The sequence below is a fragment of the Idiotropiscis lumnitzeri genome, chromosome 9, assembly GCF_059441095.1.
Source record: "Idiotropiscis lumnitzeri isolate Australia: NSW breed Sydney's pygmy pipehorse chromosome 9, RoL_Ilum_1.0, whole genome shotgun sequence".
Lineage (NCBI taxonomy): Eukaryota > Metazoa > Chordata > Actinopteri > Syngnathiformes > Syngnathidae > Idiotropiscis > Idiotropiscis lumnitzeri.
In genome coordinates this window covers 10,564,970-10,590,006 of record NC_142399.1, presented here as the reverse complement: position 1 = coordinate 10,590,006, position 25,037 = coordinate 10,564,970, and the positions used below count along the sequence as shown (strand labels likewise).

At 41.7% G+C, this 25,037-nt stretch overlaps 2 protein-coding genes across 4 annotated transcripts in view; both read left to right on the top strand.

Moving 5' to 3' along the window:
* rgs7a (regulator of G protein signaling 7a) overlaps nucleotides 1–25,037 on the top strand; it is a 147,194-nt gene that overhangs the window by 38,057 nt on the left and 84,100 nt on the right. For 2 of the 3 annotated variants that reach the window (XM_088305385.1, XM_088305386.1), the window contains 13 exons: nucleotides 803–854; nucleotides 2,397–2,461; nucleotides 2,679–2,755; nucleotides 3,281–3,362; nucleotides 4,063–4,137; nucleotides 4,252–4,350; nucleotides 4,422–4,483; nucleotides 5,340–5,450; nucleotides 6,956–7,081; nucleotides 8,619–8,805; nucleotides 9,007–9,096; nucleotides 13,183–13,219; nucleotides 13,955–14,852. In XM_088305385.1, the coding sequence (XP_088161511.1) occupies nucleotides 803–854; nucleotides 2,397–2,461; nucleotides 2,679–2,755; nucleotides 3,281–3,362; nucleotides 4,063–4,137; nucleotides 4,252–4,350; nucleotides 4,422–4,483; nucleotides 5,340–5,450; nucleotides 6,956–7,081; nucleotides 8,619–8,805; nucleotides 9,007–9,096; nucleotides 13,183–13,203 (1,047 nt within the window). In that variant the 3' untranslated portion in view covers nucleotides 13,204–13,219; nucleotides 13,955–14,852. Of the gene's footprint in view, nucleotides 1–802; nucleotides 855–2,396; nucleotides 2,462–2,678; nucleotides 2,756–3,280; nucleotides 3,363–4,062; nucleotides 4,138–4,251; nucleotides 4,351–4,421; nucleotides 4,484–5,339; nucleotides 5,451–6,955; nucleotides 7,082–8,618; nucleotides 8,806–9,006; nucleotides 9,097–13,182; nucleotides 13,220–13,954; nucleotides 14,853–25,037 lie in introns of those variants that run through there. The other variant, XR_015845139.1, reaches the window with a different exon arrangement.
* Nucleotides 15,965–24,985, top strand: grem2a (gremlin 2, DAN family BMP antagonist a). Its single transcript, XM_088304753.1, has 2 exons — nucleotides 15,965–16,448; nucleotides 23,708–24,985. The coding sequence occupies exon 2, from the start codon at nucleotides 23,709–23,711 to the stop codon at nucleotides 24,270–24,272; it is 564 nt and encodes a 187-aa protein (XP_088160879.1). The 5' UTR covers nucleotides 15,965–16,448; nucleotide 23,708; the 3' UTR covers nucleotides 24,273–24,985.

The following is a 25,037-nucleotide window of genomic DNA, read 5'->3' as shown; positions in this document are numbered from 1 at the left end:
CACCGGGCCTCGCAAACAAACACTGCCGGAGTGTGGTGCTTACAACACAGCACTATCTATATATCTATACATCTATATATATCGATATATATATATATATCGATATATATCTGCATATCGATATAAATATATATATATATATATCGATATATATCTGCATATCGATATATCTATATATCTATACATCTATACCTATATATCTATATCTATACATCTATATCTATATCTCTCTACATCTATATCTCTCTACACACACATATATAAATATATATATATATATATATATCTATATATATATATATATATATATATATATATCGATATATATCTATATATCTCTCTACATATACATATACATATATATAAATAAATAAATAAATGGGCCCAAAAAGCACAGCACATGAATTGCAGGATTGACAGTTTTAGCGATACCCACCCAATGAGCTGCCGCCCATGCACGGCACAGCTAATCAATGTAAATGAACACTCGAGGCTGTTTGTTTCCCCTCACACGATTCGCCTTCTCATCGGAAGCTGCGTGCCGTGTCGCCCGAAGACGGGCAAGATGCATGAGTGCGTCAAGCGCTTGCTGAAAAGGAGCTTATGCGTTTTCAACGATGCGCGGCAGCCTTTCATAAGACAAAATGTTTTGTTGTGACAGATGCCATGATGCGCCTATACGACACCCCCCCCACCCCGTCCCTTCGCCTCCCTCACATGACAACCCACCATATGGTCGTCTGTCAGAGATGTTGCCGTTTCTTTTTCATGAGCATTGGCTTTGTCACATTTGTGTTTCCAGACTCCATACTTTTGGCCATCAAACTGCTGGGAACCCGAAAACACAGACTATGGTGAGCGCTGTTCAAAATTGCAATTAGCCTGAGAATTTGCTCTCTCTGCAACTTGATGTTGTCGCCAATCAACTCATTTAATTGGGTTCAATTGAAATTACAAATTAGGGGTGAATTCAAGTTTCCAGTCTATTTGCCAGTTAAATAATTACAAATGGTCGCTGATGTGATAAAATGACAAAATTAAAATACGAAATTGTGTGACTAGTGGAATGCGAATGTTGACAGACGGCGTTGACGGAGCTGGAATGACAATGAGCTAAAATAATGTATTCAGGACTATAACGCCGTTGCAGCACATCATGACGTCCTGCGTATACAGACACTTTCAAATCATGATCAAATTTTACTTTTGTGGTCTGAAAATGACGCCGCTATAAGAACAACTAAAATTAATCAGAGATGCCTTTATATAATTTTTTTTTAGAATTTGACGGCGATTTAAAAAAAGTATTTTTTTAGCACATCAAGAAAGAAAATTGCACCTGATGCTGAATCTAAACCTTAGTTCATAAATATTACAATGTACATTAGTATTACATATTATTGTTTTTTTTATTATAATTGTGACGACATAAAAACTTGATATACTCGAGATAAAACAAGGGCAGGTTCTGAATTAGTATATTTTTTATTTGCAACTCTGATTAAAAAAAAAAAAAATCACCTCAATGCTTTTTCCTTAGCTCTGGGCGATGCAGTATTGTACTCCGCAGTCTCCACTTTGCTGCATTGCCCTATTTTCTGCCTTCAGTCTCTTCTATAATGAAACTGCTCTGCGCACCGCAGCCAACAGCAACAGAAATGAATTCACAAGATCTGTGTTCCTCGATTGTTATTGTTGTTTGTCTCCTTTTTTTTCTCCATCATTTCGAGCTCTGCTGGCCGTTTGAGATTTGAAGCATTTTTTTTTCTGCACTGCGTTTGTAATAGAGCTGCATAGTGAAACACAACTGACTTAACTGTATCACAAGCTCAATTGGAATTTAGCCCCCCTCTAATTTCATCAGACAGACTGATTACAGTGACTGAAAGCTGAGCCACGGCTTGTGTGCATGCACCTGCTGAGCACATTAAGGAGGAACATTTTAATGGTGACACACAGATGAGCTTTTGGCAGCGTATTAATTCCAACAGTGTTTTATTTTTATTTTTTTCAACCCGGTCTTGTTTTGAGTCACGGTCAGAGAGATGAAGTAGGTCACGATGATGTGAAAGACTCATTGGCCAGACTGATGAATTAAGTCTTTTGAATTTTAAAAACAGTCTAAGGGCTTAATGACCACCTAATGGTCAGGTTACAATGGGATGAAGGGAGAATGATAATACGCAGAGACATCAAAAGTCAGGCACACACACACTCGCAGTAACAGAGGCTCTACGCACAGCCAGTGACCTTTGTGATTTACAGGCCAGTTTAAATGTGCAGTTGAGAGGATTAAATGAGTAAAACGCCGGGCCACTTAAGGCCGAGCTGAGATCCAGTTCTCTAACCCGCCTCCATACGCCCCCGTTGCCTCTTTTTCTTTCCCTCTCTTTCAGCTGTTTACCTCTGCAAAAGAACAATGCAAAACAAAGCACGTCTGGAGCTTGCAGACTACGAGGCGGTAAGCGAAAGAGCGTTTTGCCTTAGCGTCACTTTCTGGTTTTCTCTCTCTCACACTGATAGCAAAGCATGTTTGTTTTTTTCGGTGAGAAGGGATCATTAGTAATGCTATCCAGCCGTGAACTGTACACGGCATGTGCAGCAAACATAATCAGTCCAATCACCTCAAAACCTTGTTTTGTTTTGTTTTTTTGCTTGTTTGTTTGTCTGACTTGCAGGAGAGCTTAGCAAGGCTACAGCGAGCTTTCGCCAGGAAATGGGAGTTCATTTTTATGCAAGCAGAAGCACAAGCAAAGTAAGTTTTGACATAGTTGAGTTTCAACCAAGCGTTGCACTTGAGCTCATCTCAGCAAGATTCAGAACTTCGGATGGCTGAATTCTGCCTGTTGCTTCCATTGCTAGGAAAACAATATCATAGCAATGCCAGACAAAAAGATAACGAAGGCCACGTTATAAACTAAGGAGAACTTGAATAGCACTTAATGTTGAGGAGACTGCAGCCAAGGTCGAAAAATCTGACATTTCTGAGCTTCTCCGAAAAAGTGCACTGGCACACCTGAAGGGAATATGGACGTACCCTGACAAAGATGAAGAAATACACCAACAATTATTTGTCGCTGTTTGTTTTCTGTATAATCCACTCTAACGTACCAGCGAATGCTAAATAAAAACCCCTTTGAGGTCATCAACTATAACCAAAACTCAACTGAACTGAACTGTAGCGCATTCGGCTCCTCATTAGGACACGTTCCAGCTTCTCGCATCACATCTGTGCTCTCATAAGTCACACGGATGAAGTGTCTCTTCTTGTTCTCCTCAGAGTGGATAAGAAAAGGGACAAAATCGAGAGGAAAATTCTCGACAGTCAGGAACGAGCGTTCTGGGACGTGCACAGACCAGTGGTGAGTGCTCTTCATTTTTCTCGCACATGGCACAAATACCTCCACTGGCACATTGTGTGTTACTAATGTTTTCGATACGGTGCAAAACATGGTACCTGCATGGGGCATATCAATTGTGAACGGGTATGTTAGTCCGCTCGCCCCCCACAGACACGCACAAAATAAGTCGATAAGTGTCACAACACATCAGCATCAGCGCTGCTCTTTAACCACATGCTCGCTTAACATTAGCCTTTAACTTCCCCCCCCGAGGTTAAAGACTCGCCGCCGCTGCCCTCCTCAAATAGCATCAGCCTCTTGCTTAATTGGCAAATAACACTTTCAATTTATGCGTCCTTGGGGCAATTTAATCAATATTAATTCAGATTTTGCACCGACTCCGTCACACAGAACGGCTTCACGCTGTTGTTCCTGAAGAGATCTGAGCTACTTACTCAATCACCCCGACTTTGCACTCTTTAAGTCCCCTTCAGGTTCGCTAGCTTTGCAAGAATTGGCGCATTAAGTGTTTAATTACCTGACGTCTGATACATTGTCCAGGAGACGGCTCACAATCCCTCCACATCCGGCTAATTTGACAAATACTCAAGACAACGGGGATGGTTGCCTTTTGAATCGGCATTCTTGTGAGCTAATCAGCAACAGAAATGCTGAGGGAAAAAAAAAAATAATTCTCTCTCTTCTTCATTCTTTCTCGCAGCCTGGATGTGTGAATACAACAGAGGTCGACATTAAGAAGTCCTCCAGGATGAAAAATCCACACAAAACCCGAAAGGTGCGCGTTTGATTAGCCTGCTTTTGCGAGACGGCGGCAAGATAACGTTCTGCACTGGCAGGTTCGGAGTTTAATGCCGCGCTGCTGATTTATTTCATGTTTATCTTGTGCCAGTCGGTGTACGGACTGCAGAACGACATCCGCGCTCACAGCCCCACCCACACTCCGGCCCCGGAGGCCAAGCAGCCGACAGAAGAGGAGCTGCAGGAGCAGGTGAACCAATGTCACGCTCAGCTAGTAGACTGCGAGCGATGTCGACTAACTTCTCACCGCTTTGCTTTCAGATCACATTTTGGCAATTGCAATTAGACCGGCATCGACTGAAAATGTCCAAAGTGGCGGAGAGGTGAGCAAGGGTGATTCGGTCTTAACTCAGTTTGACTATTAAAGTGTTTAGTGAGCCTTCAAACGACCTGGCGTGTTGAGCAATGACGAGAAATGGGGTAGAGGGGGGATTTTCTGCCTAATTGATATTCCACAAGTGCAATATTTAATTATAATGCCGCGTTCAGATTAGTGGAGGTGCATAGAACATAATTGTAAAGGAATATTTTGACTTATAAATAAATATAAGTTGAATGAACAACTACAAAATAAACAGGTAACAAGGTAAAAATAATATATTAAAACAATAGCAAGAGTATGTAAAAAACTGAATTTTTAAAGTTTGATCATCAACACAAGGTAATGTATCCATGTTAAAAAGTGTTCAGAGTGCACTTTCAATCGTTTTTTTTTTAAACAAACGCTAGCAAAACAAAGACGTAATATACACCACCTAGTTAGCTAGCTAACAGCTAGTCAAATCGACACATTCACACACTGACGGCCACGTCACTCACCGGGCCAGACCCTGCCTTTTAAAGCCATACACACTCAAAGTCACAGATACTTCAGTAGAACGTGTGGCTGGTGACCACAAGTGGCTCCATCACGTTTTGCATCCATGCATTAAATTTGCCGCTTGTCCTTATTTGGGTGTCGGGCGAGCTATAGCCCATCCCAGGTGACTTTGGGCAATTGCTGGCAAAACCTGTTCATACGCACATTCACACCATTTGCAATAAGCTGAACATGTTTTTGTCAAGTGAGAGGAATCCAAAGTACCACAAGATTCAAACCCGACCAAGCTTTCCGGAAAATTAGAAAAAGGTGACAAGCAAGGCACTGGTTACACATGATGTCTTCTGCGTCTCCTCTAGTTTGTTGGGCTACACGGAGCAGTACATCGAATACGACCCCTTCCTCACGCCGCCAGACCCGTCCAATCCTTGGATCTCAGATGACACCACACTGTGGGAGCTGGAAGCAAGGTGGGTACAAAACGGATTTGGGCGTCATGAATATCTCAGTCTAAGTGAAAATTCATGGTCCCTCTTTAACCTCTGAACTTCCACTCCGATAGCGCTATCGCTTCACGTAAGAAAATTAGGGCACTGACTGCGATCAATGGAGCAAAGGCAACAATAGCAGGCTTGGTTGCAAGAGCCTCCAATCAATGTCTGAGGACATACACCCATTGAACACAATTATTAGTAGCTTACTGTTTGGATTTGAACAGATCAACATTACATGATGTTATTGATTGATGTTCTCTCGTGATGAAGTGAGAGGCCAGTTCAGTAAAAGATTCTGAGGGAAATCGTACCAAAAATATGCCCTCTTTTTTTTTTTTTTTAAACATAATTTCTAGATTTTAATTGGGGCTGTATTGTATGAATAACCTGACACAGTCAGTTACCTCTGACACAGTTTTAATTGCACAACCCACTGTACAGTACAAAACACCAACAGAAAATGAAAACCTGATCATCAACTCTTTCAGATCATCGCAGAAACACAACTTGCCACACTATGCGTTTGGAGCAGAGCGGGGTTTGCGAAACTCCGTGCTCGCCAGTTAGCGGTGGGCACCGGAGGACTTCATCATCAATTTTGCAACACTTCAGTATCAGTTCCCACAAAAACATGGCTGTGTATTGAAAACTTTTTCGGACTAACGATAACGGTATCAGTAGTGGCGCATTCCTGAAAATGAATGAACTGAATTTATGATGGGCAATAAACCTGTCATTTCAAACTTATTTTAAATTACCCTTAAAGATAAATGCACCAAAAGTGCAGCGTCAATCACTAAAACAGCCTTTCACCGGCTGAAAAACTTCTCCTAAGAGGTTGCATGCGCCAAAATTCTCCATGCTGTTATCTTCTGTAGACTCCCTTTTGAAAAAAAGCATCAAACAGCTGCAGCTCAACCAAAACACTGCTGTTCAGCTAACAAGGAGAGCAGAACATATTACTTGAGTCCTAAAGTCTTTACGGTACATTGGCTCCCAGTAAACTTTACAATAGATTTTTAAAGTTCTGTTACAGAATTAATCAGAATACATAAAAATAAATGATAAAATGCTTTTGGAATATAATCCCTGTAGGGCTCAGAGCTCTGCAGACTTGGGTCGTTAGTGGAGGCCAGAGTTCAAAGCAAACATGGTGAAGCAGCACTTAGCGGTTATGCTGTATGGTAGGGAATTATTTTAAATGCAGGTTCAAAACTTTGCTTTTTTCCCCCTCCCCATACATTTGATTCAATTACACAGTACAGTCTTTTTTTTTTTTCGCTTTTATGTCTTCACTTTTAAATGCTTTTAAAGTATTTTGTTAATGTGCTTAAAAAGGTACTTTGTCATTTCAGTAAACTCCTTTTTTCCCGAAACTCCTCCCCACTATATAAAGATCTTCGTCTCTCACTTGAGAAGTATCACTACAACTTACTTCCTTGATACCGATTCCTTCTTTCTTTCCTCCCCCTTCCGTCCAGTAAGGAGCCCGGCCAGCAGAGGGTAAAGAGATGGGCTTTCGGCATCAACGAGGTTCTCAAAGACCCCGTGGGGAGGGAACAGTTCCTCAAGTTCCTCGAGTCTGAGTTCAGCTCGGAGAATCTCAGGTGGGATATGTTTTAATACGCTTAAGTGGATTTTATGAAGCCGACAACTAATAATCAGCACCCACACACAGGAAGTGACACAATGTAATCAAAGAAGCCTCCGACTGCTGCTCCTGCTTTCAACTCAAGCTAAATGCACCGCGCCCTCACACGCACTTTAAATGCCTCTCATCCTACTACAAATGTTCAACCTTCATGGGGACATGCCTCCAGTTCGCGCATGAATCCCGCCAGTGGGAGTGGGAGAATGCGATTAATATGCTCGGGCAAACGGAAGAGAGTGTGGAGGATTTAATTCACACTTTTCCCTCCGCCAACAAATGTGCGCACTCACAATCACTGATACAGTACACACATACCTGTGCATCATCTCAGTCGGTGACAAACTGGAGAAGGAAGAATTTATATTTATTGTGTATATAAGTTATGCGCATAAGCTTTATTACTATTGTTTGGGGGAAAAAAAGAAAATCACCTATTCCTTTTCACAATCGTTTAGCCCTGTTGAACCGATTCACAATTATGGATTTCTAACTATGTCAACAACAGATTGGACTGTTTGCCATCCAGGAAGTGTGTTTACAGAAGAAGAAACGCGGTCAAAATACGGCTCGAAGGGGCAACATTTCTGTTAATCGGGGCACAGCAGCGGCAAATGTACGTGCAGGTGGCTGAGAAATCCTCCGCTAATTGGTTTATTCATGGCAACATGAATACTGCAGACGTTTGAAAGATGCATGCAAACAGCCACTTATGAATAAAGCATGGCGGTGCCACGAGGCTTTCGCATTTACATCCATTCAAACCCCACGCGGGCGGCTCCTCTCGTGGAGCGTTTTGTGGCAATGTACCGTTAAAACTATTCTCCTTCACGCGCTTCCTCCATTCAAAACATGATTCTTTCTTTTACTCATTCGGAAACTGAAGGAATTGTTTAGAAGCTTATAAATAACTCATTGATTATATTAACTAAAGCTATTGGAACACTTGCAGTGCAGCAACAGATTTTATTTGAAATATTTTTTTAATATTGTATTGTATATACTTTGTGAAAAATTACTGAGTTTACTGAAAATTTGTGACTGGGGCCTGAACGATTATACGCCCAGTCGATTTAATGGGCTAGTATGAGCTCATTTGAAATCAGCAAAAATCTGTCGATTTAATTATTTTCCTTTTTAAAAAAAGAAAGAAAATATAAACACATTTCAACATATCTTTGTCAGGACATTCAAACATCCTCCCAAAAACATTTTGGGGCTATTTTTTCTCTCTGTGTTGAAGTTAAGTTATGTGTGAAAACATTAAGGGAAGAAAACAGTTTTATTAATAATTTATTTTGAAATTAATCAGCCAATTAAAATGGTTAGCTGAATTTTATGCTACCAAATATCTGAATCAGATTCGGCTTAAAAAAAAAAAAGAAAAAAAAAAAGGTATTTAAGTCCCTTTAAATTTTTCAGGAAGCTACAATCAAGAGCACTGTCAAGTTCTCCACGCGCTGTTGTCTAATTTAGAAATATCATCCATGTGAAAGGTTCTGGTTAGCAGTCCAGGAACTCAAGAAACGGCCTATCCGAGAAGTCCCAACTCGGGTTCAGGAGATCTGGCAGGAGTTTTTGGCTCCGGGTGCACCCAGTGCCATCAACGTGGACTCCAAGAGCTACGACAAAACCACTCAGAATGTCAAAGACCCGGGACGCTATGCCTTTGAAGACGCACAGGTACGCGACTCCGTCGTGTCCCATCTGCACGCTTGTGGTCCCATAATGTCCAGACGAATATTTGACTCATTGCCAGACGTCTGCCGCAACGTCTTCATTCCTGCTTACAAATGAGTCACGGCGCGTTGTGAAGCTATTCAGTGTAAATACCATGTGACACCCGTGTTGGATGTTTTTATGCATTACTGTCATGCGTTACAGGAACACATCTACAAGTTGATGAAGAGTGATTCCTACAGCCGCTTCATTCGGTCCAGTGCCTACCAAGAGTTATTGCAGGCCAAGAAGAAGGTAACAAATTTACATTTGGATTGTTCTTGGCCGATATAGCGCAATTTGAAAAGGGTGGGTGGAAACAAAATCTTATTTATGTATTTTTACACATTAACAAATAATACATAAATGATTGTATTTTTTATGTCTACATTATAATGTGCTTGTTTTGGTGCCAGTACAACTTTTTCTACAATTCCAAAGTTATTTTCAATGCCAAAAGCTTAATGGATGTCGTGTTCTGGCGCCATCCGAGTTCAACTGATTTATAACAATTGGCTCTAATTTTTTTTTTAACTTGCCAAAATATTACTGCATTTTTTAAATGTAATTTATTATTATAATTTATTTATATTTACATCACAGTAAACATGAATGAAGAAAGATAATGACATTCAAATACGTTCACCCCCGCAAAATAAATCTGCACAGAATTATCCGGATTTTCAAGTTTTACACATGCTAAAGGACAAAGCATCGTCAAATGTTGTGCTTGTAATTTATCTTTATTGTTGTACACATTAAGACACCAAAAAAAAAGTTATTTTATCCTTTATATACCTTTACAAATAAATGGACCAATAGATTATCAGATTTTTATCCAGCCAAAAATCATAATCAGCCTAAAAAAAATTCATACTACTTTTAAAAACCTAAACATTTAAGTTCAACACATACATTTACAAACCACTATTTTTTTTCTTGGCGTTCCTGCACAGGACTGTTGGTTTCATTTCTCACTATATCGACTTAGCCTCACTTAAACATTACCATAAAGATGCCCACGCGAGTTCCAGTGCTGCATTTTCATTCTTCGGGATATGAAAACGCTGCCCTCCTGGTATGCAGTCACACTTTTTCAAAGTGCGTTAGCTCACACGTTAAACCTAATCCCTCCACATCGAGCCAAACCAAAACGTGGAGGTGCTGTTGCTCGCACTTGCATGAGCGCAAGGTCAGCGTACCAAGTTGTGCAAATATCCGATTTGAAAAAAAAAACACAAGAGTTTTTGTCAACACAAAAACTCCATATCAACCCACTGATATCCGTCTTTTGGGAAAATTCCAGCCAGGAATGAAGAGAAGGCGATCAAAAATTTGCATGATTGCAACATTTGCTTTTGTGCCCATGGGGACAAGATGCATGCATAAAATTGCTTAGTATGTATGATACGCGCTGAATAATGTCCATTGTGTGGTTTCTTAATGGTTGGTGACTCTTATCGGCATCATGCGTTTTTTTTAACCATTAAAAACAGCCCCAACAACCGCGAACCTTTCACACCTTTCATTTTCTATCAATATCTTTTGTTTTTCTCGACAGTGATGGCCTACTATTAAAAAAAAACTAATTGTGATGTCACGAATTGGCAAAAATTCTGGATGACGTTGCCCCAAAATAGTTCCTTTTTTTTAGACTAGTTGTATTCAAATAATAAAAAAGTCACTTTTCCGTTAATCTCCTTCATAAATTGTAAACATGTATTTAATTAGCACATTTGCTTATAGAAACAGTCTCAGCCAACACTTATTTCCATGCAATAATGTTGATCATTAAGCAACCAAATAATATCACAAAATGATAGCGCTGCAGTGTATGATATGTACGAACAGGCTAATGTAAATTAATTAAGCGTCGTGCTTTGCGGCAGTGGATGAAAAAAATGAGACTGACCTTGTGCTCATTACGCCAAAGGTCTTCTTGAGCTTGCTGGAAGATTCTGTCGTCGATGTAATTTGTTCATCTATTAGTTGCACCTGCTAGCAACAATCCTGCTAGTTTCCTGCTGATGCTAACGCCACTATGAGATTTATGACAGCTCGCGCGAGAGCGGGGGAGAGAGATTCTCTATAGGTCTGATGTCTTGTGATGCGTGTGTAAAAATAAATACAGCCTACAGACATATAGTCACACACAGCAACCTTCTTGTGGAAAAAAATCGGAAATAGACGTATGACAAAAAAGAAAATTAGAAATCACACTTTAGGAGACCCAGGAATTTATATCTAAACAAAAAGTGCTCTTCACACAATATGACCCCTTTAAGTGCAACAAGGCATTCCCTTTAATGTTGGGTCGTTCTTGAAAGATTCGTTCAAAAAGAAGGAATCTTTTCAGTGAACGTAAGTGAATGGATCACTTCCTTCCTGATTCGTTCTTTTCTCAGTTCATTTGAGCTCAGGAACGGGCATTTAGTCAATCGTCGCGCACGACCAATCAGCAGCCAGGGTCAGATGGACGAGGGATTTTACTGAGCATGCTGCAACGCTATTGGCGTTCACGGAATCAGTGGGGTAATTTCACGTTCGAGATTCAGTGTGTGAACGTGATGCCACGTCCAGTTAACGAACGATTCGGTGAGTGAATGTGCTGCCATTTCCCGCTCACGTACGATTCGGTGAAAGAAAGTGATTTCCTTTCCCATTCACCAACGATTCAGTAAGTGAAAGTGCTGTGCCACCATTCTCGTTTGGACACTACAGATGTTGTTTTTAATAAAAATAATAACGTTAACAATACAGTTACGCCACCTACAGCATGGGATGCTTGAAAATGCATTTTCTCACAGAAAGACCACTTTGCTTTGCCAGTAATGAATAAGTCCCATTTGGCTACGGTTTAGTTTCCATTGCCTTCTGGAACAAAAGCAGAGCTGGGTGTTGTTTCTCTAATCCACCCCCCTCCCGCTCCCCTCCGCTTGGTATCAGGAATAAACCTCACACAGGTTCACAGGCAGTTCAATGTGAGTGACGTGAAGTACACATCCCCTGTGTGTGCAGAAACTATATCTGTGCAGCATAGAACAACCGCAGAGGACAGTCGTGAACGATTCCGAGTTGCTGAAACGTGCAAAGCGCCGGTCAAAGCAAAGGACGTGGCAAACAAAAGAGGCACCCACGCGCCAGTCATACCAATGAGGTGCACAGGGAGGATAAAAGACGCTTATTAATAGACTTTATTTTCAGGTGGGGAGGACTCGGCACTTCATCAGGCCTCCCGTCTGGCATCTAGGCCACAATGAAGAATAGCATTGAATTGTGAGGCTGTCGTCATTCTATTAATCAGCGAGCGCTTCTAATTAGTTTGAGACGCTTCTTCTACTTGATATCCCGGCAAAGAGAACGTTGCCATTGAGGTTACAAATTGTAACAACATGGGCTCACTAATGAGGATGTGGGTTTTCTTTGCTGTAGAATTTTGTTGCAAATACACAAACACTAATAATTATCATCCAACTTTATTTGCACAAGTACCTGCACATATCTTTAATAGTGTGCCGAGACTCTAGGTCTGCACTCCGAATTGGTCTTGAAAAATCCCTGATACTACCGCATCTGTTCTCCACCTGTCATTTACAAACTACTATATGATTCTGTCCTCCCTGAGCGTGCTGTGCACAGTTTGGCAGATAGCAAACAGTTCTTTAGAAAGGTCAACGTTTGCTTGCTTCGCATTTATTGACGCTCCAGTTTTAGTTTACTGTGAAAGCAAACACACAAAGCATAAAGATAAAAAAAAGAATGCCATTGATTGGGTGACAAATCACAATGTCAACTTCTATATAATCAATATTGGAGCACAAATGACGCAGCAAGAAAGAGAGTGTAAGAATATGCACCCAATTTAAAAAAAAAAAAAGATTTTTAATAATAATGAACAAAGTGTCATATTTGAGTGACATGTGTTCAATGTTATTTTCAATTTTATATTTGTGTGTGTTATATTTGACTAAAACGTCATGTTCACCCAAAAGTGTGTGTTTTACAAATAAAACTAATTTTCATCGAAATTATCACGGATCCGTACTTCGTATCGACGAGTACTCAAACATGAATACTCGATCTGAAAAAGTGGCATTGCTGCACCCCTAGTCCTTTCATATTCCTTTGAACTCTGAATTTCATTTTCAGTTATATCATTCAAATTCTTTAAAATGTTTTATATTGTCTAAATAACGGTCTCCACTGTTTATGACGGTACACTTCACACATGTGAAATTCCATCATTTATAATTTATTGACTTGGAAATGAAAAGTGATATTTGCCCAAGTTTCTGCAATGCACATGCTCATAAAAACGTCTGTCTTTTTTCCCCCTTATAGAAGAGCAAGAACCTCTTCTAAAAGCTGTACTTTCCAGGTAAGGCCGGAGAATAAAACATGATGGCTTTTCCGTACTGGTTATGCTTCGATTTTGTAATGCGCTTGTCCTCATTGGGGAACTGGGACCCATCCCAACGAGTATGAAGGAATCCAAATTGAGCGTTATCGTCTTTGTAAAGGACACATTTTTGATGCAGCTCTTACTTTCATGAGATCCTATTAGATGGTGCAGGTGTACCTAATGTTGTGGCTGCAGTATAATACTGTAAAAGCTTTTTTTCCTCCCATAATGCCACTGGGTATTGACTTGCTCAAATAAAAAAAATATTTAATTTTTATTTAGTATTTGGCCGATAACACTTTATACCATTACGTCCAAAAATTAAGTATTTAGGATGTATTAGAATTCTGTTCGGCATTAAGGAAGAAATGTTTATAGCGGTTAGCTTACCAATACGTTTTGAATGAACTTGCGAGCGTTTGAACATACATTGTACAATTTAAATACAAGTGACTGGCAAATATGTTCCAACGTAAGTACATTGGAACACATTTGGGAGTCAAAATATTTTTTACTCCACATTGGCAGCTCCACGTTTCTGTAGCATTTTAGGTTTTTAAAGGGGTCAATTTTTTTTGTATTTCGTTCAGTGATTCTTTCGCATACCACTAGAGGGAGCCCGGGTGCCACATTTTGTGACTCTTCACTGTTATGCAATAAAATGCGTTTTTAATTCGGCCATCTACATATTTGTGTGTTTTTTCACCGTAGGAGAGGACTACCAAGTGACGGACCAGCCGTGTGCCATCATGCTTCAAAAAAAAAAAGAAAAAAGAAAAGGAAAAAAAAATAAAATAAAGAATGCCATCTCTCTCTCTCTCTGGGACATGGAGAGCAGCCACGTCATCTCTCCATCCCCATCGTCGCCTCTCGGCTCAGCTCGGCGGCAAGTGAGCCAGGCCCGATCTGTTCGTCTGTCATCCACCGGCCGTTGCACGTCCACCGAGAGCGGCGGGATGCTCCTTCCGCTCGCTTGCTCCTCTTAGTCACTGACATTGGGGAAAAGAAAAAAAACAACAAGAGGAATCACTGGACTTGTGAGGAAGCTGACAAACTTGGTGGGATACAAAAAAAATATATATATACGGTTTTGTTCCGGTTTCATCCTCACAACCGGATCGGAGGCCTTCCTTCGTTCACTTCGGCAAAAACAAATGATGTCAGAGAGAGAGAGGAAAAAGCGAAAATCAAGTCAATTAAAACACACACAGAAAATAAATCAGCTTCAAATGATAAATCTAGCCAGTGTCATTGCTTTCCATGATGACAATGTCAAAGAGACTTTTGTCACACTTTGGGAAAGCGTTGTGCAAAATGAATATACAATATATATACACACACACCTATATTACTATGATTGTTTAATGTGCATTTATTTATCTATTTATTTTTGCTTGGGAATATTTCATTGCACTCCAATAAATCGGCAGATCATTGGTCTCCACTGCACTTGTAAAAGTCCCATCCAAAACTCCAGGATACTTACTTCCTGTCTGCTGTCTTCTGTCAAACATCACTACGTTTTTTTTCTCTCTCTGCGTTTATTTTTCTACCATATTTAAAGACACTTTGACTTACTTGTATGATTAAAGTCGGCCCTCTGTCTGTTCTTGTGGCTCGTGTGTGCGTGCGTGGGTCGGGCTCCTCGGTCGGCCAGCGTGCAGGATGCGCTTTCAACCGCTAGAGGGGGCTAGGTTACTTGCCAAAGAAATGAAAGAAAGAAAATGGAAGAAGAGGGACCGCTCACGACAACACAGTGGAATGCTGGAGAAAGATTAGTCAGGCAAATGTTTTTACTGGGTATTATTTTTTTTAATCCTTGTTAATAATTACTGCTAGGCGCTTTCAAAAAATGTTTTATGATTTGGTGGCTTTTTCCATTAGGGGGTGTTTTTCCTCTTTTACTTTTCACATTTTTCCCATTTATTTATTATGTATTGTTTTCCTTTTACCCTTTTCCATTCTTTTGGTTTCCCCCCTTTTTTCTATTTGTTTTGTGAGTAGGTTTTTGTTCTTTTGCAATTTTCCATTGTATGGTATGTTTTACATTTAGTTTTATTTTTGTTTTATTTTTCTTCTTTTTCAATTTTGTTTGTTTTCAATTTGCTGGTTATTCCACTCAGTTTTTTTTTCAGTTTATTTCACTTTTTTCCCCTGATTATTTTTCCCCATTTTTTTGTTGAAACAATTGCTCCCCCCCCCCAACCTTCAGTTAATATTTTCCCCATTTCCCCTCTTTCATTTTCAAGTCATTTTTAATTCAAATTCATATTATTAATTGGTCTTTGTTTGTTTGCAGTATTGGCATTTTCTCAGTCATACCATTGGAATGCTCTATAACAGAGAGCCCCTCTCTGCCCTGTTTTGGATGTCTTCCTCCTCTTGCACACCCGATTCAAATGATCAGCTCATCAGCAAGTTTTGCAGAGGCCGGATAACAATCCTGAGCGCTTGAATGAGTTCTGTTGGAGGGGGGAAACATCTAAAAACAGACTGGATAGAGGCTCTCGAGGGCCGCATTTGGGCACCAGTGTTCTACAAGTTATGGTTCATTACACCCTACCACGATTTCAACACACAATATAGCATTTAAGATCCTTAAAATATCATCCAGTGACTAAAGTCAAAATATGATACATCTTCTAAAGTATATATACACAAGTAAAGCTTGGCTCAAGAAAGATTGAAGGGGGAAAAATGACTGTCATTCTTTATCAAGAGGCAAGGACCAAGAATCACACACGCGCTCACAAATAAAAGGAGTGAAGGCTACTTGAATCACACAATGAGCAGGGCCAATAGGAAAAAAAGCCTCCCATTCTTGAGGAGGGAAGGGGCTGGTGGTGATTCAAAGTAAGTCGAAAGGCTTTACAGTCAGTGGAACACTCTCACTGCCTCACGACACAAATACACACACATACACACTGAGAGCCGTGAGATGGTTTCACAGTAAGACCTGGAGCTGCTCTCTAGAACCTTCATCAAGGAGACATCATCACCACAGATGACAGCGATATGACAGACAACTCGGCATTTTCAAGACATTGACTGTCAAAGAAGAGCAAGGGGCGAGGAAGCAAGCCTTGGGGATACTTACGGACTTTGTTGTCATGGAAACCGGAGCCTGGCAGCGGACGCAAGGACCGCTGAAGGTGGAATGACCTGCCCAGACCGCATCCTTGACACGTTACTGTCACGCTGAGAGGTATTACTCATTTTACACACGCTTCAGCACTTGAATGCAACACATGGAGCTGAAATTATGAATCAAATTAAATTAGAGCTGAAATGTTCGCTTAGAGTTTGTTAAATTGAGACAGTGTAGCAATCTGTCGTTTTCATGGGAAAAGAATTGTGCCTAGATTCTTCAATGCTGATTTTTTTTTTTTTTTTTTTTGTGCTTCATTTTGTCTTCGATGGGTGTGAGTTGTGGACCAAATGTTAAAGCAGCTTTCCAAATTTGGGGACATTTAAGAGGTGGAAGAGATATCTTGTGGTGTTTATAAGTTATGTTTATAAAAAAACAAAACAAAAAAAGAAAACAACAATAATCCTTTAGACTACTGGAAAAGGCAGTCCAGATTCCAGAATTCTGTACTTTTTTTCTCGGAGAGTAAACCGATTTTGAGAATTTGAAAAGAAAAACCGCCCTCCCTCCACTACGGCGTCTGAACGAAATTACTCTCCCCAAAGAACTAAACGATATGAAATGGATCGGTCCATTTCTTACAAAAATAGTCACTTCAACTTGTACATAGAAAAAGACGTATTCAGACTTTTGCACTTTTCTATAAGGCAAACCTTGAAAAAAAAAAATTATAACACTCTTCCAAAAGTATTGAAGAGTGTGTGGGGTGGGGTGACGGACACAATATGAAATTCAATGTTTAGGGCTGCTTCCAGTGAGCAGGACGTGACTCCTTGTTCCAAAGCAGCGTGTAATCGGAGCATCTGTGCTTATTGAGTAAGTCAATGTGGGCTGTTTGACTCCCACCGGCGGCCCACCCAGAGTCCAAATCTCCAACTTGAAGGGACTCTGGATAAAAGTGTCGTGCAGAATGACTGTAATTAGCGGCCACAGATCGCTGGGAATTAGCGTTGCCCGTTTGCCGATGACAGTACGTCTCAGTGAGATTAAGAGCGGTTATGGAAAAAAAAAATTGATATGGAACACACACACACACACTTCATAGTTTCACGCAGTGTTCTCTCTTAACGCATTGCACCGCTTAAAGAGCGTTTTGCCTTCTGATCCGTCTTACCGCACCGGCGACTGCACCACCTTGTACCATCTGCGTCAACGTTAAAAGAGGATTTGCTCGCTGACACGTTACGCTTTCTTTAGTGACACACAAGTCCTTTTACCAAAGGCTAAAGATTTCCAAACTGCAGTTTGATTTGGTGCTTTGACACGAGAGGAAAAGGGAGGCCACAAGCCTGCGCTGCATAAAACTGCTTTGTTTTGGCTCGCTTACAATTAATCACACCATTTTGGCAAAATTCAACACCTTTCACTTGATAACATTAAATTTGGTGGGCAGGCCAATCAAATCGTAGACAAGTCATACAATATGGTTTAAATCGGATGTTTTAGGTTTCCAGCCAAGATTCTTTCAAAAACTTGTTCGATTTGTCAGACAATTTGTCTTACTCTTGGCGTTTTCATCCTGGGCCCCACAAAAAATGGTTTAGTTGCGCCCGCTAGAATTTGTTTTTGGAAATTTGCGCTCCTGGAGATAGCTTAAATTAGCCACATAAAATTTAGTCAGCAAGTCTATCATTGGAAGCCTGACAAAAAATTCTCAAGAACACAACGGAAGTGAGATGTGTTGGTTTAATATAATTTTCTTTTTGCCATTTTTATGAGCCCACAAAAAAATGTACGCTTGCTGCCAGATTTGAAGGACAGATTGGCAAAATTAAATTGTGAAAAAAAAAATCTTTTGAGATTGTGCCCATTTTATGCTCCAAATTATCCATTTAAATATTTTGGGGGGGAAAGGCAACTCCCAAAGTCTGACTTCATCTTCATCCCCACAAAAAAAAAAAAAAAAACCATAGCAGGAAAAGACGTGTGAAATGTGTCGTTTTGGTTTAAAGCACAAATTGAAGGCTTTGTTTCCAGATGTCCTTCAAAGACGAACTTGTCAGAGAAAGAGAGACTGAATTTTGACAAACATTTTCATCATTGCGGCTGGACAGAATACTGCATTCAAATTTGGTGGCATGTCACAAAACCTGATAGGCGCTCAAAAATGTATGGAAGCAATAACTCTGCTCATGGTTCTCCCATTTTCCTCAAAGTCGGCAGACTTGCATCAAATCTTCTGTTAGTCACATCTCCCAAATTTCATGACAAAGTCGAAAGGTTAGTGCTCAGAAGTTCGTCCACATCAACCTCATCCAAGAATCCGATTTCAAGCGCTTGCATAAAGCGGCAAACTGTTCCTATAAAACATAAATGTCCAAATGAATCAAGTCCACATTGATTGATTAATTATCTTAATCAATGAAATGACATTAAATGGAATGAAATTGGGGGAATGTTTACGTTTGTGGCTTTTGGATAAAAGCCAAAAGAAAGCAGCTTCAAAGGCGTTATTAAGCGGCCCCCGTCTTGATTGAACACTCGAAACCGCGAAGTATCTGTAATTGGCCGTCATTCACTTGGAAAAGCGTTCCATTTGGCTGCCGGGGCCGAGGCGTTTTCTTGCACTCAAGTCGGTACTTTACAGGCAAAAGCTCAATATCTGAGAGTCATTATCAAGATGGATTGTGGTGACAAACAGGCGGCCCAAAGTGCCTGGAGCAACCTCCTGGCGATGCGAGCGTTTGACACATTGACACAGCCGAGCGGACTCCGCCTTTCTCCTCTCTCCTGGAAAAAAACCCCCCAAAACATTCATCCATCCCAACTGTTAATGCAACAACTGCCGAATGGATTTTGGGAAAATCCAACCATCCAACAAACGCGGATAATGACACACTTCCTCTTTAAGTGGAATTTCGCCAGGCTGTGCGGTCACGCGTGCAAGTGTGAGTTAAACGTAGCTCTCCTATAATTAAACACACTTTGCGGCATGTGTCTGAGGCGCTGCGATAATTGAGACATCGGGTTGTGTTTGTTTACAGTTTCCTTTGCAGACGGGTCGCGACAATGCCGTTTAATACGTCGTCTTTTAAAATATCCTGCCGGGGCTTTGGAAGGAGCGCCATTAGCGTACAGCGATGCTATTTCAAGTGCCGCTGTGGAAAATAAAATGCTGCAAAAGCCTAATGGTTGTTCTCTCTCTGGTATTTGGTTCTGGTATTTGTAATTTCATTAGAGGCCTGAATTTTGGAAGCAAGGTCTGCCACACTCCAGTGAAGCGTGTCCCCCAAAGTATTTGCGGTTGCGCTGCAGTCACAGAGATGTTTACGTGGGCGATATTAGTCGAAAGCAGACGGAGAGGTCGGCTTCGCTTTGGTTTTTTCCACCACAGTCTCCTTCCGCCGGCGGGATCCTGGAATGATTAGTGCAAGCGTCAGACGGAGTGACAGAGTGGAGAATGTTGGGAGGGGAGGAAAAAAATTAAGTTGCGGGGAGAGACCCCAAACCTCAACATCTCCTCGTCCCCCTTCCTACTGTCTCCATACTCAGACCACGAACCGCCCCACCGCAGAAGTCCCCCTCCCTTTGCAAAGCCTCAAATCCCTCAACCGAAGCCTCAGATTGTTCAACCGCAGGATTGATGAGGAGAGCTTGTCAGGACTGGCACCGTCAGGCCCGCTTCTTAGGCGTGGAGACAGGAAGCTCGGCTGCAGACTCGAGGGGCCATCTGTCAAATTGCGCGTACACGGTCGGGCCGATCGGCAACTCTGAGTCCTTTGGGGAGTTTGAATTTCAAGGAAGGGATGCTCATCGGGATGAGTAGTTAGCAGTGCTCCATCACAGCAAGAAGCTTCTATGTTTCAACCTGTGCAGTTTGTGTTGTCCAGACAGCTGACGTGGTTTCCTTGCGCAAGACGGACAAACATTATCCCAAGCTGGATAACGGCTAAAAGTGGACGGATGAGAGTCCGACCAGGAGAAATAGATTTTGCGCTTCAGACCAGGACTTAGACTCATGATTTTTTTTTTATTTGTGGAAATGCAGGGCGTTTTTTTTTCGGTTTATGAGGGAGCTCCATAGCTACCGCGATGATGTAACCACAAATTTGTACGGCACATAAGCTGGAATGGGCCGTAGTCTATCACTAAATCGCTGACCAAAACTCAGAGATCTGATAGTTGGCTCTCTTCAAGATGGAAGGGCGCTCTTAAAAGGCTATCAGACGGAGCAGTCCAACAGTTCCGGCAGGTGAATTTAGGATTCTTCTATTAAGCGATGACCACTGTACTCCTCCTTTAATGAGGGATACCCGTCCCAAATCAGGGACATGGTCCAAATTTGTCATAGTAGTCTACCACTAGCCTACACGATAGCGGGGATCACATGATTTCCTGAACCCACGGGCAACGTTGGTTCAACCCAACGCTGCTGTTCCTACTTGACCATAAATTTTGTACATCTTATTTGTTAGACGCTATTAAATAAGGCAAGTTTAGTGTATCAGAATTTCATTTGGACACAAGAACCCGGGAATTCCTCTGTGGGTACTTTCTCCCCGACGAGGTTGCATGGAGCTCCCCTGGGGGGCGTGTCTAGGAATTCCTAACACATTCGTAGGCCATATAAAAAACAATCAGTAAGTTCAGCAGTATCGCATGTCCCTGACTCAAACTCTGAGATTTGTGAACAATGAACTTGTTCCAAATCCTAGAAATGAAGAAAGGACACATTCAATGAAGGAAGATGCTTACTAGAAATCATCTGGCATCCCAACACAATGGATGAACGGCTGCCGACGGCAAAGTCTAGAGCAAGCGTCACTGAGAAGAGATCGCACGACGACACGGCTGCCATGACATCAGGATCACGAGCAGCACAAAAAGGAGTCAAAATCCCAAAGCGGATTGCCGTTAAGTAATTTGTTCCAGGACCGGGTGACTCGCAGGTCGCAGAGAGGAAGACGGGATACGTTCGCTGAGCGAAAGAGGACTCGCTCGATAGACGCGCACGATGGCCTTGAGGCTTTTTGGTTCGTTGTTGGTCCTTTTCGGGAACATCTGCTCGAAAGATGCTTGAGTGATGGTCAAAAATGTGCTGGCGCAAAACACTGACAGCATGCACGCTGGCAGACGCGGGATCAATTCTCCCTTTATGACGTGAGGACGATATAGAAGACGATCGGAGAGACGGCAGGTCATTCTCAGTGCAGTCTTAAAACAATAGCGTATCAGCAAAGACAATAAAACAAGGACTGGGTACTGGGGGGGGGGGGCAGTCGTCCTTCCCTAATGGCATGCAGATGGGCCTGTCCAATGCCCGCTTACATATTTGCGGCATAGTTCATGACTAACGTAAACAAAGGCCCAATTATTTTACCCGGCGACTAGACCAATAAAAATCAACTTCCCCTTCTCATTATGTGCGCGTAACGACATCATTTGATTGGAGGGCTTTGTTAAATTTTCGGGGAGGGTTGTAAAACCGAGAGAAAAGGCAAACACAGGGAACCCCGACTATGGGTGGGAGATGAGGATCGAGCCCTGCAGCGAACAGTGAAAAAGCACGAGAAATTGACGCCAGCCACAAAAATGTTGAGAATCGCAAAATTGTATTTTCATCTACAGTTTACTTTTGAACTGTACAATAACCCTAAAACAGTTTGATATCATTTCAAACCCTTAAATATAAATGGCTGACGGATTTCATTTAGAAGAAATGCACAGACACGCACGCGGCAAAGACATACATACATACAGAGCTTCTCTCTTCGTCAAGATTTATCACTTTGACGTACTTCGTTCACACTAGCTTCTGTGCTGACATTTATTTATTTTTTTTTAAAGACAATTCATAGTTTTGCATTCTTTTCTGCGACTTATACTCAGGTGCAACTTGCATAAATGAAAATTAGATCTCAAACTCAAACCCAAAATCTCCATTCCTTTGTCATAGATTGGATTTGAAACTTCCACTTCTAACGAAAGAAATCTTTGTAAATCCTTGTCGTGGCAAAAGATCTTTGTTGCGGTGTGAGGCAGCAATCAGCGTTTTTAGCACTTCTTCAGTGAAGCTTGGTGATGATAGTGTCATGACGTGAGCAAGTGAGGCTTGCAACGAAACCGATCCCCTCGTATTTATCGAGCAGGATGAATTCGGAAGGCAATGTGATGATCTTCGAATATTCAGCCAAATGCTTACAAACTTGTCAGATGGCGCGTCACAGTACAGATGGACAATGACTGGAAGCATATTGTGAAAGCGCTTTTGAAGGCAAACAAATGTAATGTTATACAAGTGCCAAGTCAGTCATCTGACCTTCATTTGCATTTTACTTGCTGGAGACGAAAGTGAAGGGAAATGGCCCAAGAACAAGCAGGAACTGAAAACATGGAGAGGAGAGGTCTTACAAAGCATCACCAGCGATGAAATCCATCTGGTATGTGTTCCAGACTTCAGGCTGAAATTGACTGCAAAGGATTTGTAAGTTTATGCAATCCATTTTGAGGCCTAAAGACAAAAATGAGAAGCGTGCAGATGTCCCAATATTTTTGGAACTGACTGTATGTGGTATTGTTGAGGGGTAGATGTCTGGCGGCTGTGCAAACAAGATGTGTCAGAAAAGTTCCAGGACTGGTGTCACAAGAGATACATTTTTCAATCCTCCTGATGTCCAACACACTTTTCCAGCCTCTGCCACACCTTTATGCACTTCTGGAAGAATTCTTCCAGCATCCTCTGGAACTCTGTCGTCACGGCCATCTTGAAGTCGTCCACATATTCAAAACGGTTCCCCTTTGATGACTCCCTTGAGGTTGGGCGAGAGGAAAAAAAATAAATAAAATAAATCACACAAAGCCAGGTGAGGAGGGAGATTACTCCAGATGGGCGGGGGTCTTCTTGGCCAGGAACTGTCAGATCCTCGGGCCATTGTCAGGGTGAAGCAGCCACGAGTTGCACACACACACACAATTTGCCTCTTCTCACGCACTGAACAAATCAAATCTTGTTGGTTGAACGTCTGGCCCACATTGAAGAGGGAAAATTATAGTTCTGTTTGAAATCTTTTATGATGTCAGTCGTTTTCAGAAAAAAACAAATATGTGGATACTGTTCATATATTAAACTATGTACGAATGCATTTCAAATTGCTCTCCTTGATGGATCATTCATCTTACATAATGGTGAGGTGAACAGCGGAGTTTGTGAATAGCCAAGGGTTTGACACGCTGATGCTGACAAATGAATTTCAGCATAGCCAGAATGTAAAAGGTGGTGAGCGTGAACGCGTGCTATGAATCTTCTCTAATGGTGCAAGAACAGATGTTTTACTTTTTGTTCCTAACACACGCTCATTTGTCTCTGTCCGATCTAGAATGCTGTGGAGAATAACCATCGCGGTCATATTGGCCGGGGTGCTCTGCATCACGGCAGAAAGCAAAAAGTCCCGGCCGCAGGGCTACATCCCGTCACCGTACAAGACCAAAGGCAACCTGTCCTCCGAGCGCCACCAGCGGCTACTGCAGCCCAAGCCCGAGGTGCTCTCATCCAGTCGCGAGGCCTTGGTGGTGACCGAGCGCCGCTACCTGCGCAGGGACTGGTGCAAGACCCAACCTCTGCGCCAGACCATCAGCGAGGACGGCTGCCGCAGCCGCACGGTGGTCAACCGCTTCTGCTACGGCCAGTGCAACTCCTTCTACATCCCCCGACACATGGGGCCCAGCGGCTCGGGCCACAATCGAGGCCCAGGACGGAAAGGCCACAACAAAGCCCAGGAGCCGTTTCAGTCGTGCTCCTTCTGCAGGCCGCACCGCGTCACGCAGCTCACCGTGCAGCTGGATTGCCCCGATCTGCAGCCTCCTTTCCGGCACCGCAAAGTTCAGAGGGTCAAACAGTGTCGCTGCATGTCTGTGGACGTGAGCGGCCACGGAAAGCTGTGAAGGCGACAACTCACAAATGAAGCCAAAAAAAACAAACAAAAAAAAAAAAACAGCCTGTCCCTTTGTTTGGAACTTAATTAAGCAGAAGGAGAAGACACAGATTCAATCAAAGACTCGAGGACATGTGAAGAGACTGGTACATGTCAGTCTGGACCTGACATTTTCCTTTGCTACCAGGGGGAGCAGTCCCAAATCGAAATAATATCCTGGACCTAAACTGTGAAAAGGTGTCTAACTGTAAGATGTTCAGAATCCTTCGCCTTGTCTTTAAGTGATGCACAATCGGTTGTCAAGAGGCAACACCCAAAAACTTTTGCCTGTTTGGACACACATATACTGCAAAAACAAATAAGAAGAAACAAACAAAAAATACTGCTCAACATGTTCTCACAAGAATTTAGGAGGAAATCACACAAAAAAAAATATGGTGAACACGCTTCAATGTATTTTTTTTGTATTTGGTTAAATTTTAAGTGTTCTGCATGAACATTGATGAAAATGTTTTTTAGAAAAAATATATTATTTCCAAGAAATTCCCAAATTCACATTTCTCTTGAGAAAATTTGTTTTTGTACAAAATCAGACTAAATTCATGTGAGAACAGGCTGTACTGCTGCATGCGTAATTTAAGTGCAATGCAATATATCATACAATATAAACATTTTACCCATGTGTGCATATGTGAAAAAGTATATTAAATCTATTTCATATAATCCGTTTCTTTTGTGTGTGTGTGGGCGTGTGTGTGTGTGTGTGTGTGTGTTG

What these genes read in the sequence shown, in the direction of transcription:
- grem2a (XM_088304753.1), top strand. Translation starts at nt 23,709, where the DNA reads ATGCTGTGGAGAATAACCATCGCGGTCATATTGGCCGGGGTGCTCTGC.